This window comes from Rhinolophus sinicus, chromosome 3 (genome assembly GCF_057876585.1).
Source record: "Rhinolophus sinicus isolate RSI-liver-muscle chromosome 3, RSI-T2T, whole genome shotgun sequence".
Lineage (NCBI taxonomy): Eukaryota > Metazoa > Chordata > Mammalia > Chiroptera > Rhinolophidae > Rhinolophus > Rhinolophus sinicus.
This window is the reverse complement of record NC_142503.1, coordinates 27,271,208-27,285,700: the sequence shown is the minus strand read 5'-3', so window position 1 is coordinate 27,285,700 and position 14,493 is coordinate 27,271,208. Positions and strand designations below refer to the sequence as shown.

Sequence of the window (14,493 nt, the reverse complement as noted above, 5' to 3'; positions counted from 1 at the left end):
TTGGTGGTGTTTTTGGGGCCTATCTTTCTTTTTTTTAATGAGTGTTACAGATCAAGTTTTTGAGTGTTGTGTCCCTAACCCCATTGTTCCCATAAATCTGATGGTCTTTCTATTGTGCAATTTTGCCTTGCTCTCTGAATTTTAGGAACTCATTTGTTGTCTTACAAAAGAACGGACTGCATCCAAAACATCCTAAAATTCTGCTAACCAAGTTGGTTCTATCTTAATTTACATGACTCTAGGAGCCTACAAGCCATGACCACAGGAAGAAAGGTGATCTGACAAATGTAACAAGCCTAATGCCTCCTCCTGCAAGAACCTATAATTCCTCTGAATTAGACAACAAGAGAAATAATAAAATTTAGATCAAAAGCTTAAAATGCAAATTTTGTCACTAGTTTCTCTTGGGATTTACAGGACATTTAACCTTTACAACTGAAATATGGACATACAAGATAACAAACCTTCTTTTTCTTATTATTATGGATGCATTCATTTTACCATACAAAACATATTTGGGATACAGGAAATGCTAATTACAGCCTTTCTGTTTAACCATCTTGATTTAATCTCATTTTCCCAGAGCAAATCAACATGACTACATTCTGCTGCTTTAAACAGACCATCACATACCTTTTGTTTTATGACTTGGGGAAGATCAGTCACAGATCTTGCCCAGGAAGAATATCGTTGTTTGTTTCCAGCAGGATTGTCCAGCTCCAGGAAACTAAGGCCAGACACAAATTTTGACTCTCCCCCTCTGACAATTGGGCTCCCTCGCAACACATTGTCCTGAGTTCCTACACAAGGAGAAAACAAATGAAGTAAGTCAGGATACACAAATGAAAATGAAAATGAGAACATAAAAGTGAAAAAAACCTATCAAGTATTAAAACACACCCCACCCAACTGAATGGCATTCTGAGAAAGGCAAAACCATGGAAACAGTAACAAGATCAGTGGTGGCCAGGGGTGGGTGGTGGGAGAAATGAATTAGGTAGAGTACAGAGGCTTTTCAGGGCAGTGAAGTTGTTCTTTATGACACTATAATGGTGGCCACATGTCATCGTACATTTATTTAAACCCATAGAAGATACAACACCGAGAGTGAACCTTCATGTGAACTTCGGGTGATGCTAATGTGTCAGTGTAGGTTTACCAATTGTAACAAATGTACCACGGTGGCCCTAGATGCTGAGAGCGGGGAGGCTGTGCCTGTGTGGGGAAGGGGGTACAGAGGAACCCTCTACTTTCTGCTTAATTGTGCTGTGAACCTAAAACTACTCTAAAAAATAATACCTATTCAAATAGAAAGAGAAAGGAAAAATAGTCATTGCCTGACAATAGATGACATTAGGGATTTATTGTTCATATTCTTAATGTTCTTAGTGTAATAAAGAATATTATGGAGACATTCTTGCTTCTTGGAAGATACATCCATATATTTAGGGATGCAGCATCATGATGTTATTTCCAAATGATTCAACAAATATTTTAAATACATAATATTTGTATATTGCTAAATAGTCAATATTATATGTAGATACAATATTGTATGTAGATAGCAAACCGTCAAAATAATAAATGTTACATAGTGGAGATAGTATATCGGTGTTTATTACTCTGTTCCTTCAACTTTCCTGTATGTTGAAAATTTGTCATAATAAAATGTTGTGGGTTCATTGTATCTGGGATACTAACTAAGCAAAAAAGCTATTAATTAACAGGCATACAGTAACACATGAAAAGTGTTCTAAAAAGTTGAAATACTCATTTAATCCTTTTTTCCATTTATGTGCCTAATAATTTCAGAAATACTTTTATCTCCATTTTTAATTGGTTTTTATACTGGTCATGACCAGAAATTCCTAACTTGCAGGTCAGATTTGGGGTGATTTTAATTTCCTTTCTTTTAACTGAATTATACAATTTCATACAATTTTCATGAAACTTTGCAAATTCAAAAATTGTACTTGTATCATCAGAAATTATGAAAGCCTGATATTTTTAATAAATTCCCTGAAGTTCTTCCTCATCCTCATTGTTAGCTATTTTTTAATATGCAAGTAGTCACCCTTTTAAGGAAGTGTACCGCAAAGTTCAGTCCCTGAACTACCTGAGTCAGAATCTTCCGGAGTGACTGCAGATTTCCGAGATCTACCCAAGACCTGTGACAGAATAACTCAGAGCAAAGCCTTGAAATCAGCATTTTAACAGGCTATCCCAGGTAATCCTCGTGCACACCGGGATTACCTCGTCTGATAATCCCTGCCTTAACTGGAACCCCTGTTTACAAACCACAGACTCTAAAAACTCTGTTTTTGTATTTATTTTTAAGCCTGTCACCTCCCTGTCCACACCCCAGTAAGTGCTCTGCTCCAGCTGGTCCTCTTCCCTTAGACAATCAGCTGGGTACAACAGCAAAGAACCCAAATTGTGAAGCCAGATGTATGCATCTCTGTCTCGTGTCTGATGCTTACCAACCATGATATTGGGTGACCTGTCTGTTCCTCAGTGTTCCTGTCTGTAAAATGGGAATATGAATAATACCTAACTCTCAGGTAGGAGGATTATACTGGTTCATTTTTGTAAATCACTTAGTGTTATGTTTTGTTCAATACAAAATAAAATGAAATTGGTGAGCAGCTTCCAATCACCGGGCCAGCTAGTGACTGATGTCAACATCTTTCCAAAGCTCCCATTTCCACTTCTATTTCCAGATCATTATATTTCCATCTTCTTCAAAAACTTGTCCTCCTCCTTTGTCATGTCAGCTCCTTGAAGAAAGGCACATTCTCTGGCATATTCACTGCTATATCCCCAGTGCCTAGGACAATTCCTGGCACATCCTATGGCCTTCATAAATAGGTGAGGAATGAAGCAATAGAGTAAATAAATGTGGTTTTACTACTCTATCCCCCTCCACCTTGGAGTCATCTACCAGTATGCCAAGGACCCCCACTTCTTCAATGAGAACTTTGGCACCTGGATCAGTCTTCACCTTCTCCGCAGCATCTGCCATCACCCCCGGGAGAAGCTAAGCTCAAATGTTGCTTAATCCATGGCCTCACACGATGCCCTGCAGTCTTGCTTCCATCCCTACCACACTAAGAATCTCTTCATTTTAAGGCAATTCAGTGGTATTTGCCAAATCCAGTGAAGAGTCCTCAGTCCTTTTCTTATTAACTGCTCTTGAGCATTTCTCTCTGTTGACCTCTTTTTTTCCTTTACTTTCCATATTACTGCTCCTTTCCGGTTCTTATCCTTTCAGACTCTTCCGTCTCAGTCCTGCTTCTTTCTCTACAACTTTATCCTTGTAACCTTTCGCTTAATCGCTCCCTGTGTTAAATCCTTTAATGGCACCCTTTCTCATCCGAATGAAATTCAAGCTCTTTAACATGGCATCTACACACAGTCTAAATCAGCTCACACTTCCAGTTCCGTCTTCAGTCACTCAAAGACTCGCACACCATATTCCTCAACACCCTGTCGCCACCAGGAGCAGCAGCAGCAGCAGCATCCACCAAAAGCGTCACTGAGCATCCATGTCACAGACTGGACCTGCATCTTCTCCTGATGGTGTCATTTTTCTAGGCTTGTTTGCTAACTGCCACCATGGGGGAGAAAGGTGTTGTATACTGAGGACATATTTACAGTAGACAGGAGATAACTAGTGGACTTTCCACTCTTCATGAGTCTCATTGCCATGACATATAAAATAGAGATCAGAGGCAAAAATAACCAAATATATGAAAAACACAAAATAGGATACCTGCTAAAATTTCCAAGGCCCTTGGAGACCAGGAATTAACCATAAGACAGAGGGACGGAAGTGAAGGTTGTAATATATATTGCCCCCTTCTCATTTACCTGAAGCCTGTTTTAGGGCATTTTCCAGGTCCTTGCATTTGCTCTTTGAGAATTGAAACAGAAAATTAATATCTGTAGAAGAACATTTCTTCATAGTTGATGAACTGAGACCTGGGGGAAGAATTAAAAAGTGCTTAATTTCTGCATTTGTTGAGGACCTTTGAAATGCAGCCAAGAGTGCAGTTAAGAGGTTGTTTCCTACTACTGTGCCCATCTAATCAAGAGTGAAAGGATACGTACATTTTCAAGTGCTCTAGAAGAGACAAGGGTCAGTGAAAGTGATATTTAATTTTTGTTGTTAAACAAAATAACAGATGCAAGCACCTATTTAGGAATGAAGCGTCATCTGTCTGAAAGTTACTTTCAAATAGTTCAGCAAATATTGGCTTCCATTAGCTTTGACCAGACAACGAAGGATATGGAGGTGATTTCCACATAAAATAATGGAGGGAGCAGAAATTAAACACCCCAAAGAACGATATCGTTCACCCATCCATAGTCAACACCTCAAGCAAATACATAAAAATAGGCATGTGATGGCCTCCAGCATACCTACTGGAGAAGCTAAAAGCTGGGTTCTTGTTCTACAGTAATTAAGTCATAAAACCCTACCTGCTTCTACTATCTCCATCTTTAACATCTTCACTATCTCTGGTGTCTAACATTTCTTTTCCCTGACTCATCACCTTAGTATGTGACAATTTCTACTCATTATCAAATGCATTTTTTAAAGGAGGATAGAAAAACAAAAACAGTAAGGAAATGTATTTTTCTTGTGTAATTTTGCTAATCATATTATAATAACCTCAATATTTCTGAAAAAACAAATGGGGGCATATATTATATCCCAGGAGATTTGATTATATATAAATTAAAACTTTTAAGAAGAACAGAAACTGCTCAAGAGTAAAATTATTACTCAAAATAAACTTTTGCCAACTTGGGAAGCTTAAAAAAGTTTCTCCCCATTTCCTTTAAATGCTAAGGGGAAAAAAAAAGGGCAGTGAAAATGAGTTTAGATCAAGCCACTTGCTGGATTCATTTTCCAAAGAAACATTGTCTCTGTCATTGCTTTAAAAACAAAAACAAAACAAACAAAAACAAAAAAACAGAAAAGAAAAAAAACCTGTGCTTGTGCAATTTATTCCCAACCTGTGAGGTTAGAAAAATTCAAATTCTACTTAAATCTTGATTGGTAAAAATTAAGTCCAATGGAAAATAAATAGCCAATGGAAATACAGAAAAACATTGTAGTTTACCCATAAGAGAAGGTTACAAGATCTCTGAATCTCATGTAAGAAGTCTTACTCTCGTCTAAGATTACAAGAGCATCACATCTGATGAAAAAGATCCTGAAGAGATGATTTGGAATGGAGAAGGCAGTGTAGGCATCATCTTAAGGACAAAGTTGGGACAGAGGGGGTTTGACTTGGAACATTCATAAACCAGGGCCAAAAGTTCTCTGGCGAAAAGGAATGGATACTAAGACACCACTCTCTCCCTTCCCACATTGGGGCAGCTGGTGAGGTTTGTACTATCTTTGTGAAATCAACAAAGCATGAATTCAGTGGCATGCCCTTATTCTAACAAAAATCAGGCATTTCTAGCAGCAACATAGCATAAGAAAAACTAAGCTGACTTTAGAGCCCATGAAACCTCCTTATGATCTATACGCCCTTTGATGAGTCTTCTCACAGCACTGAGTCTCCGTTTCTCAGTCTGTAGGACAAGAATTATAATGGCTATCTCACTGGGTAATAGTGAGCATCATTGCTAACATACGTAACTTGCCTGTCGTAAGGAAGGCAGCCAATAAATTTAAGCCATTGTTACAAGTATTATTAGGTAGCAAGCAAACTTGTGCTATCCAGAGCACATTTTTTTAAAAGGAATGTTGAATGTTAAACAGAGATAAATGAAATACTGCTTTAAAACATCTTGATTTCTGTAATAACAGTAAATTCCTCATTAGTTTTCATCGAGGAATGTTATTTAATCTGAGAAATGTGAAAGGTTAAAAACTATTCTAAACATCCAATCAATACCCTCTGGAGATAGCCAATAATGATAATGGTTTAATTCACACTTCACGGCACTGTCTAAAAGAGTAGGCAGGCTTTCTTAAAGCCTGTAAGATTTTGAGTAGAGTATAATGGATTCTTGCAGCTTTGGATTCCTTTGCAATTTCATTTCTATTTCTCCTATTTTAAAGTTCTAAAGTATAAGTTAGCTACATGTTATTTCCCCATTACAACCCCTGAAATGTTTTTATATAAGTTTTTTTTTAAATACTCTACCATGTTGTTTCATTAGTTCTGTGTCCATATAAAATAGAACTTTGTATTCTCCTCCTAAGGATCCAGACTGCAGATAATGTGTCCCGTATGTGTCGATTAATTGTCGGTAGGCACTGTAGTCATACAGAGAGGGCAGATGGGAGAGTTCCTTCCAGAAGGGCTCAGCGAGTTGTAAAAATTCCGGATTGTTATTGATAAACTGAGCCACTTCCACTGTGTTCTGAACAACCAACAATTGATAACTCTGTGGGAGGAAGAAAGAATAAAAGGAGTTTTAGTTTCCCTATCCATTGTCTCCATCAAGTGCCATCTTCATTAATTTTTATTTTAGGTGCATGCTTAGGTCTCTTCTGGGCCCACTCACTTAAGGCAATCAAAGGGATTTTTTAAATCCCAAGTAGGAATAATATCTGAGGAATGTCATGGTAATTTCTTTTAAACCTTTAAAACCCAAGACCAGTTGTTATGCCATCCTCAGCTACAAAAAAGAGAATCAACTTCACTAACTGCTAAATAATCTCACAAATAAGTATATAAAATAATGTGTCCCTACAGTCCATATCTTGACAATGACTAATAGGTAGGGTGGCTGTATAATTATCTCCAATACCGGTATATTTGCAAGTTAAGCCACTTTATAATGAGGTATTTTAAATACTTCTAATTAAACATCTTTTAATGAAATCTAAGACAGATCTACCTTACACCAAATCCTCACTTATGTGAACAATATAAGATGAAGATGATAAATGTTTTTACAGCTCGTATTTCCACAGTCAGCTTCTTAATCATAAAACAAAATCAGTATTCTTTTATACCTCCCTTGTGTGATTTATGAGTTAAGTTACTGGCTTTAAGATAAAATATGCATATTGTGAATGATGATCAGCCTGAAAATGTTTTCAGCATTACATGTGTATCAGTTAGTACAATCCATGTCAACTGTTCAGGTTGCCCAAGATGAAAATTTTGAAATTTCAAAACAACAAAATGTCTCAAAATAAGCATTTTAACTTCCTCATATGAAAATTTGGGTATCTCAAAAGTAATAAAGTGTTTTAAAAGTTTTTAATTTCACACACCTTCTAAAAAAGATTCTAGTGTTAGCATTTAGGAAGCACACCTTAATTGGATTTTTAAAATTATAATTTTAACACTAAAAAATAGTAGCATCAGTTACCATAGGTGAGAAATTCAGGGCCGTTTTAACCAGAAGATTGGAAAGTAATGGGTGTGTTTTTTAACAATTTTCAAATTAAGTACAAATACTTTAATGAAAATATAAAAAGTATAAATATATCAAAGAGAGTTAAGAAGACCAGATTGTACCTTTTAAAGAATTATATTGTATTATCTCTTTACAGAAGATACTATTGACCTATTTAAAAAGTGAAAGCTGATCCTCTTGGTAAATACACTTTTGTTAATGCTACAAATACTTAAACCAGTAACATGAGAAAGTTAAATAATATTTCATACTAACCTTTTTCTTCTGGTTTTCAATGTAATTTGAATTATGATTATATGAAGAAGAAGAAGATGAAAATATAAACAAAAAATTTTTCCTTCCAGATGATGACTGTTCTGTTGATGTACTCTTTACATAAGACCAGCTACTGTTGTAATATTCATAATTAAAATCATTATTTATTTTCACCTATAAAGAAAATGAAAAATTTTGCTATAACTAAATTAACGCCTTGGATATAATCAAGAATCTTTTGTCATAGATCCTTTAATGTGGATACTTTCTTCATACAATCTTCTCTCAAAGACAAAGCTCTTCATTGACACAAAACAACTGTGCCTCTCATTAAGATGAGGCCTGTATGAGTATAAGGAATAGAGTTCATTTTATAATTACTCTTTGTTAAGCAGGAAACATGGTATCAATAATGGCAATCCCAAGTGATTCCACAAAATTTTATCTGTGTACACAAATCTTCCATTTTCCTTTAATGTCAATATTTAGGCCAGAAGTGAGCAAATTAACAAGGCCACACTAGCAAAGAACTACAAAGCATTTGGCTCTTGATTTTTTTGTCTAATAGAGAGGAACAGAGATGCAAACAGGTTACGTGAAACAATCAAATTCTTTGGACTTTGTTTTGGAATGTTCTATGTGATCCAGTAATAGATTTCCAGTTCTCTTATAATTTATGCAAATAAGCTCCTAAGCTGTTTAGTTCAGCATCTCCTCCCTCCCATCTACTCTACACACAAGAATCATCCTTTTTCAAGGTAGTATGATAGTCTTAAATTGTCCTTAATTAATCCTCTCTTCCTTCCAGCTTAGATCCTGGATGCCCCTGAACTGATCCTTCCTCTGAAACCATAAATTCAAACATTCTACATTCTGATATCTCTTACTTTTTTTTGACTCTCATTCTATTACGGCCACATCTGTCATTCAGCTTCATAGAGAGAAGTTAATCAATGTATTTTCCCTCTTTCTCCCTATCAGCACCTTCATTTTCTCACTTCCTTCCTGTTGCAGTTAAGCTTTGTGGTTTATGACTTCAACCATTTCATTCTCTTGCCAGCGAACTTCACTTCCTTGCCTAGATATGTCCTGCCACCATATTTGTCTGGCAAAAACTCAACCCTGGATCAATGCTTGCAGCCAAACTACCTAGCACGACTATAGGAAAATCACACAACTACAGACTGGTGTCACTATAAGTCCATACATGACTTCCAACCTCAGTGAAACCCTCAACACATTCTAGCAATCCTATATTTGAACTATGGGGGACATTCATTGCCTCCATAGCTGCACTGGGGTTTAGCACTTTAATGATTGACTTACTGCCTATTGCTTCCACCTCACTTCCCTCAGGCTGGATCCTCAAAACATCTATATACTTCCCTCAATAGCAGGCTGTTATTTCCCTCCATTGTGACAAACACCTACAAATTTGGTGACTGGAAAGGCATTTCAGATGCCAATCCAAAACCCAAGCCATGCTGAGGAAAACAAATATTAGCATTATGCTGTTTTTAAATTATTCCTCTTCTTCAGAAGCTGCAGAATTCCAGCATGTCTACATTCCAACTATGTCAGATATTCTCTTCCTTATTATTTTCTCTGCTCTGTAACTTTCTCAGTTTGTTGCAAATTTTGCCATTCTTCCGCTTATCATTATGAAAAGACTACCAACACATCCTCCTAGGAATAAAAGGAGAAAAATTCTCTACAAATGCTTATCTCACTTTCTCCCTTCTGACCACAGGTTAAATTACAATAGATATCATTCGCCATGTGGAATTTAGAATTGAAAAGCAATTAAATATAATACATTGGGAGAATAAAATATAGTAGAGAAATAAAGGGCTGTGAAGCCTGACAGACTGGATCCAAGCTCTACTACTTATTAATTTGGTGACTTGGAGCAAATCAGCTGAAGTCCTCTGAGCCTCAATGTCAACATATATAAAATACTAAAATATTTACTTACCTTCCAAAGATCCTGTGAAGATTTAACCTATACAAATTGACTAAAAGAGTGTAGACGCCACAGTAAATATTCAAAAATTGGTAGCTACAATAATTTTTCAGATCAGTTTCACTTTCCATTTTGATGATTCAATAACTCTTCAATGTAATTGATTCTATTGTAAATTGGAGGATGGTGTGTTTGCTATTTATAATCAGAACTGCTTTCTGCAGAGGGTTAATTTTGGTAAACAAGGGCTCTTCTGTCTGAATACCCTAATAGTTTTGGTTTACAAATTTGAGAGTAATAGATAAGGAGTACTGAATTGGAAATTTGGGGCGGTCTGGGAAGAAAGGTGGAAAGCAGTGGGAGAGGAGATCTTGGAAGAGGACAACAAGAAAGAGGCTGGGAGGAGGTGGAGCCGTTGGGAAGCTACTCAGTGGGTGCTCTCAGCTGATGTGTCTGATAAGCTTTTCCTATGCTGAGATCAAAGCAATCTCAGGAGGTTGAAAAGAAAAGAGAGCAGAAAAGAAAAGAAAAGAGAAAAGAAAAGTTAGAGGCTAAAACAGATAAGGCCAAACACTGCACTTTTTGAGATGGTGGAAGGAAAGACATGTTAAGATGGAGGATGTCAACTGCTTTTGTTGAATGTGTTTGCAGTATTGCAACAGAAAAAAAATCTCTCCTCTGTATCTTCAGGACTGTCCTCCAAAGCCATAAATATTTTGGTGTGAGTAGATTTTGTGTTGCAGTCAAGAAACAGGATCAGTCTAGGTGTGTATGACAGAAAAGGCATGCAAGAAGCAAAAGCCGAGAGCCAGAGGCCATCCTGAGATCATAAGCAAAATAAACGTAAACCTCAGGCAATGTGGAAGGCCACTGGAGCACAGACCATTCTTCCACACTGTTGGTGGGGGTATAAACTGATACATCCGTGTTGGAAACTTGGCCTAGTAAAGCGTACCACAGACAAGGCAGCAATTCAAGTTCCAGGTGTATGCCCTAGAGAAACTCTACCTCATTTTGCATGGAACTCATGCACAAAAATGTTCAAGGCATTTTCATAAGAAAAAAATTGGAACAGCAATAAAAATTCCATCTATATCAGCATGAAAAAACTTCAAAATCATAATTTTGAGTGAAAAAATAATCCATAGAAGAATATAGAGTATACAAGTTATTTACAAAATGGCCAAAAAGCCAAAACGAAATTACAAGTTTTTATTTAGAGACAAAGATGTATGGGATAAACATACACAAAAAAACAAGGAAATGATTAATACAAAATATGAGATAGTATTGCCTGGGAAGTGGGGGTGAGGAGAATGTGATCAGAGAGGGGTAAATGGGAACATTTAAGTCACTGGTAATATTCTGTTTGTTAAGGTGGATGATGGGCACATATGGGCATTTGTTTTATTAATTTTCATCAAACTAAATGTATATGTCATTCACACGCATATGAAATATTTCACAATTTAAGAATATGGTGATGGAAGGAGAACTGACTCTGCGGGTGAGCACACAATGTGATATATGGAAGATGTATTACAGAATTGTATACTTGAAACCTATGTTATTTTACTAACCATTGTCATTGCAATGAATTTCATTTAAAACAATAAATTTAAAAAAGAATTAAAGCACTTTTAAGTGAGATTACATTGTAACAGTGTAAAGGAATTGATCATTCCAGTCCTGGCCAGGGCCTTGATTTCTAACACTTATGCAGGGACAGACCATAAGGTCTTGGGCCCACATGGAACAGGCAAAATGAAAATGAAGCAAAAGTGTATTTCAGCTTAAATGACAAGTTACCATGACCCTGTACTTCAGTTACATGATATGTATTCTTTTTAAGCCCATATAAAACATTTATAAGAACTGACCACATATTAGATGAAAATAAATTTTCAACCAATACCAAAAAATAAATATATAAATAAGGATCTCTGGCAATAATTCACAGATTAGAAATAAATAAAATAAATGTAATTAAGTACCTGAAATGTATAGGAGAGGATATTTCCACTCAGTCTGTAGAAATCTTGTCTATCCCCACTAAACACTTTTCTGCATTGACCACCAAAACTTTTCGTGTTGATGACTCTGTTCCTAAACTGGCCAGTGAGTGCATTGTAACTGTTTGAAGAAGGAGAAGGAGGAGGAGGAGGGAGAGGAGGAGGAGGGGGAAGAGGGGGAGGGGGAGGACGAGAAAGGGGAGGGAGAGGGGGAGTGGGAGGGGGAGAAAGGAGAGGAGGAAGAAAAGGCAATTAATAACCAGAAATTGAACTTGCTGGAAAAGGCATCATTAAAGAACTCTAGAAATTCCGGAAATACATTACGGTTAACCATATCTTGAGAGAGCTCAAATAAAGAGAACAGTGTCCTAATGCACACCATACATTATCCAACCTCCCTTGCTTCGTATAATAGCTAAAACTAACACCTGCGAAAACCCAACATCTTTTAAGCCTAAGAACATGTTTGGGAAATATACAGCCCTTTTGTATCTATGGCAACAGCTCATTTTGAACTGAATCTATGGATAAAACCAATACAATTGAGATTACTCTTGGCTCTCTGCAACGAATTTCAACTAATTGTCTCTTAGCATGCTGACTGGCATCCTCTAATTTTACCTTCTCTGTTAATGAATTTTAAAATATTATGTAAAAAAATCACATCTATCATTCTATAATACATTGCTTTAAAGCCTTGAAATCTTGAGTCTGGCCCTTAAAATTTCTTCAGAATTCTTTTTGAAAAGGCATACATGGGATTGTCCCAACTTTACTTGGAAATGAAAGTTCCCAGCTAGTTTGGGCAATTACTTTTCAGCCTGAATATTCGAACACACTACTTTATCTCTTCTTTCCCTGCTCTCATGTTATTGTCTTCATTCTCTTGAATAGCCCCACCTCACTGAATCAGTTCTCTCTCTCTCTCTCTCTCTCTCTCTCTCTCTCTCTCTCTCTCTCGCTCTCTCTCTCTCTCCCCCTCTCTCTCTTCCTCTTTCCTTCTCTCTCCCCCTCTCCTCTCTCTCTCCTTTTTTCTCTCCCATAGGATGACCGACCATGCAGGTTTTTCCAGGTCTGAGGGGTTTCCCTGGATGCAAGACTCTCAGTGCTAAAACCAGGACAGTTCAGGAATAATTGGTCAACTCTATACCTACAGGTATGATGATATGAATTTAAGAATTGTTTCAGGATATGGTAAAGACATCTGAGGAAAAGCCTTAGTTATTAGGCAATTTGTTATTAGACTTACAAATAAATAAATAAATAAATAAATAAATAAATAAATAAATAAATAAATAAATGAAAAATCATAACCCATCAATGTGCACAAGAGGCTGCCCTGCACCTTACCCATTTCCAGTAAGTTCTATGTTGGGAGGAGGTTTATGAAGGTCACAGGCATGTCTGCTTTCTGAGTCCTCACATCTGTCTTCATCAGCGCCATCTTCTTCACAGTCAGAATCCCCGTTGCAAACCAAAGATTTGCTGATGCATTGACCTAACCACAAGAAAAGCCGCCACACAAAAATAAGAGGGAAGAAGGGGGATTGAAAAGATTTTGCCCCCAACCCTCAGCACTGACATTCTAATATGAATTTGACATAAGTCCTCAGTGTGTCCAGGAAAGGACTAGTGATTATTTTGGTCCTCCTTTTACAACACACAAAATGGATTCTGACCTTGGCCGGACACAAAATTGAAAATAGAACCCAAATTCCAATTCCAGGCTCTCACCAATAAGCATCAGGCAATTTGTCTGAATCCTCCAAAATCATACAATGTCAAACACTGTGAAGATAGATTGACTTCTTATCCTTCGACTTTTGGTTTCTTTTCTGTAATCACTGACCAAAATGCCCAAGTCCTGCTTTCCGTGGTGATTTAGATGTGCAAGCTTTGAGAGCATGGGAACTGAGTCAAAAGTTTAAAATTCAACCTTTCTTTAGCACCTACTCTGTGTAAGACACTCTTCTGGGTGTAGGGATACACGTATGAATAAAAATAGTATTTGTCAGGTTTTTCACACACTTTCCAATCTAATAAGAAAGACTATGAAGACATAGACAAATACAATTCAACAACATAATTGTTGTGATAGACAGAAGCCCAGGGTACCAAGGAAGCGCCGGAGGGTACAAATGATCTAGCCCCTGCCCACCTCCCCCCATCATGTGCAGCCATTCTACTGGCTTCCTATGTCGTAGTCATACTGGATCATTTACATGAATAAAAAGCCAGGCTTTCTGACATCTCCTCTGACCTTGGACTTACAGTTCTGTCAGCCGAGAAGGGATTTCTCTACCTATCACCTACTCGTCCTTCAAGAATCAAATCACACATTATGTCCTCTCAGAAACCATGCCTATCCCACAGGCTATGACGCATGTCCTTCCTCTCTGTCCCCATAGTATGTACTGTATACAACTGTCCTGATAGTATAGCATGACACCCTCGATCCAATACAGCAAACATTTGTTGAGAGTTGACTATGTGTCAGGCACTTCTTATGCAAAAATGAAATATAATCCATGTCTTCAAGGGGTTCAAAGTCTACCAACAGACATCCAGGCCCACAAATACTCCAGATTACAGATAGTACAATGTACACAGAGCTAATTTATTAATTAGCTCCATCAGTTGAGGGTTTAGGGAAGGCTTCCCAAAGGCGGTGTCATCTAATTTGGGTTTTGAAAGTGAAACAGGACTTTGACAGGTATTGTTAAGGAACATTTCTAACATAGAGATTATGTATATACTATTCTGCCCACAAAATTTTAAATACTTTTGAGGGAAGACGCTATGTATTTCATTTCTAAATCCACAACTTTCATCACTATAACTGAAACATAACAAGAATAATAAATGTTT

At 37.0% G+C, this 14,493-nt stretch overlaps 1 protein-coding gene across 1 annotated transcript in view; it reads right to left on the bottom strand.

The window, feature by feature from the left end:
* C7 (complement C7) overlaps positions 1-14,493 on the bottom strand; it is a 44,911-nt gene that overhangs the window by 21,459 nt on the left and 8,959 nt on the right. Inside the window, exons 5-10 of the mRNA XM_019737256.3 lie at positions 12,976-13,123; positions 11,608-11,746; positions 7,651-7,824; positions 6,168-6,411; positions 3,871-3,981; positions 634-800 (exon numbers count right to left, since the gene is read on the bottom strand). Coding sequence (XP_019592815.3) covers positions 634-800; positions 3,871-3,981; positions 6,168-6,411; positions 7,651-7,824; positions 11,608-11,746; positions 12,976-13,123 — 983 coding nt within the window. The remainder of the gene's footprint in view (positions 1-633; positions 801-3,870; positions 3,982-6,167; positions 6,412-7,650; positions 7,825-11,607; positions 11,747-12,975; positions 13,124-14,493) is intronic.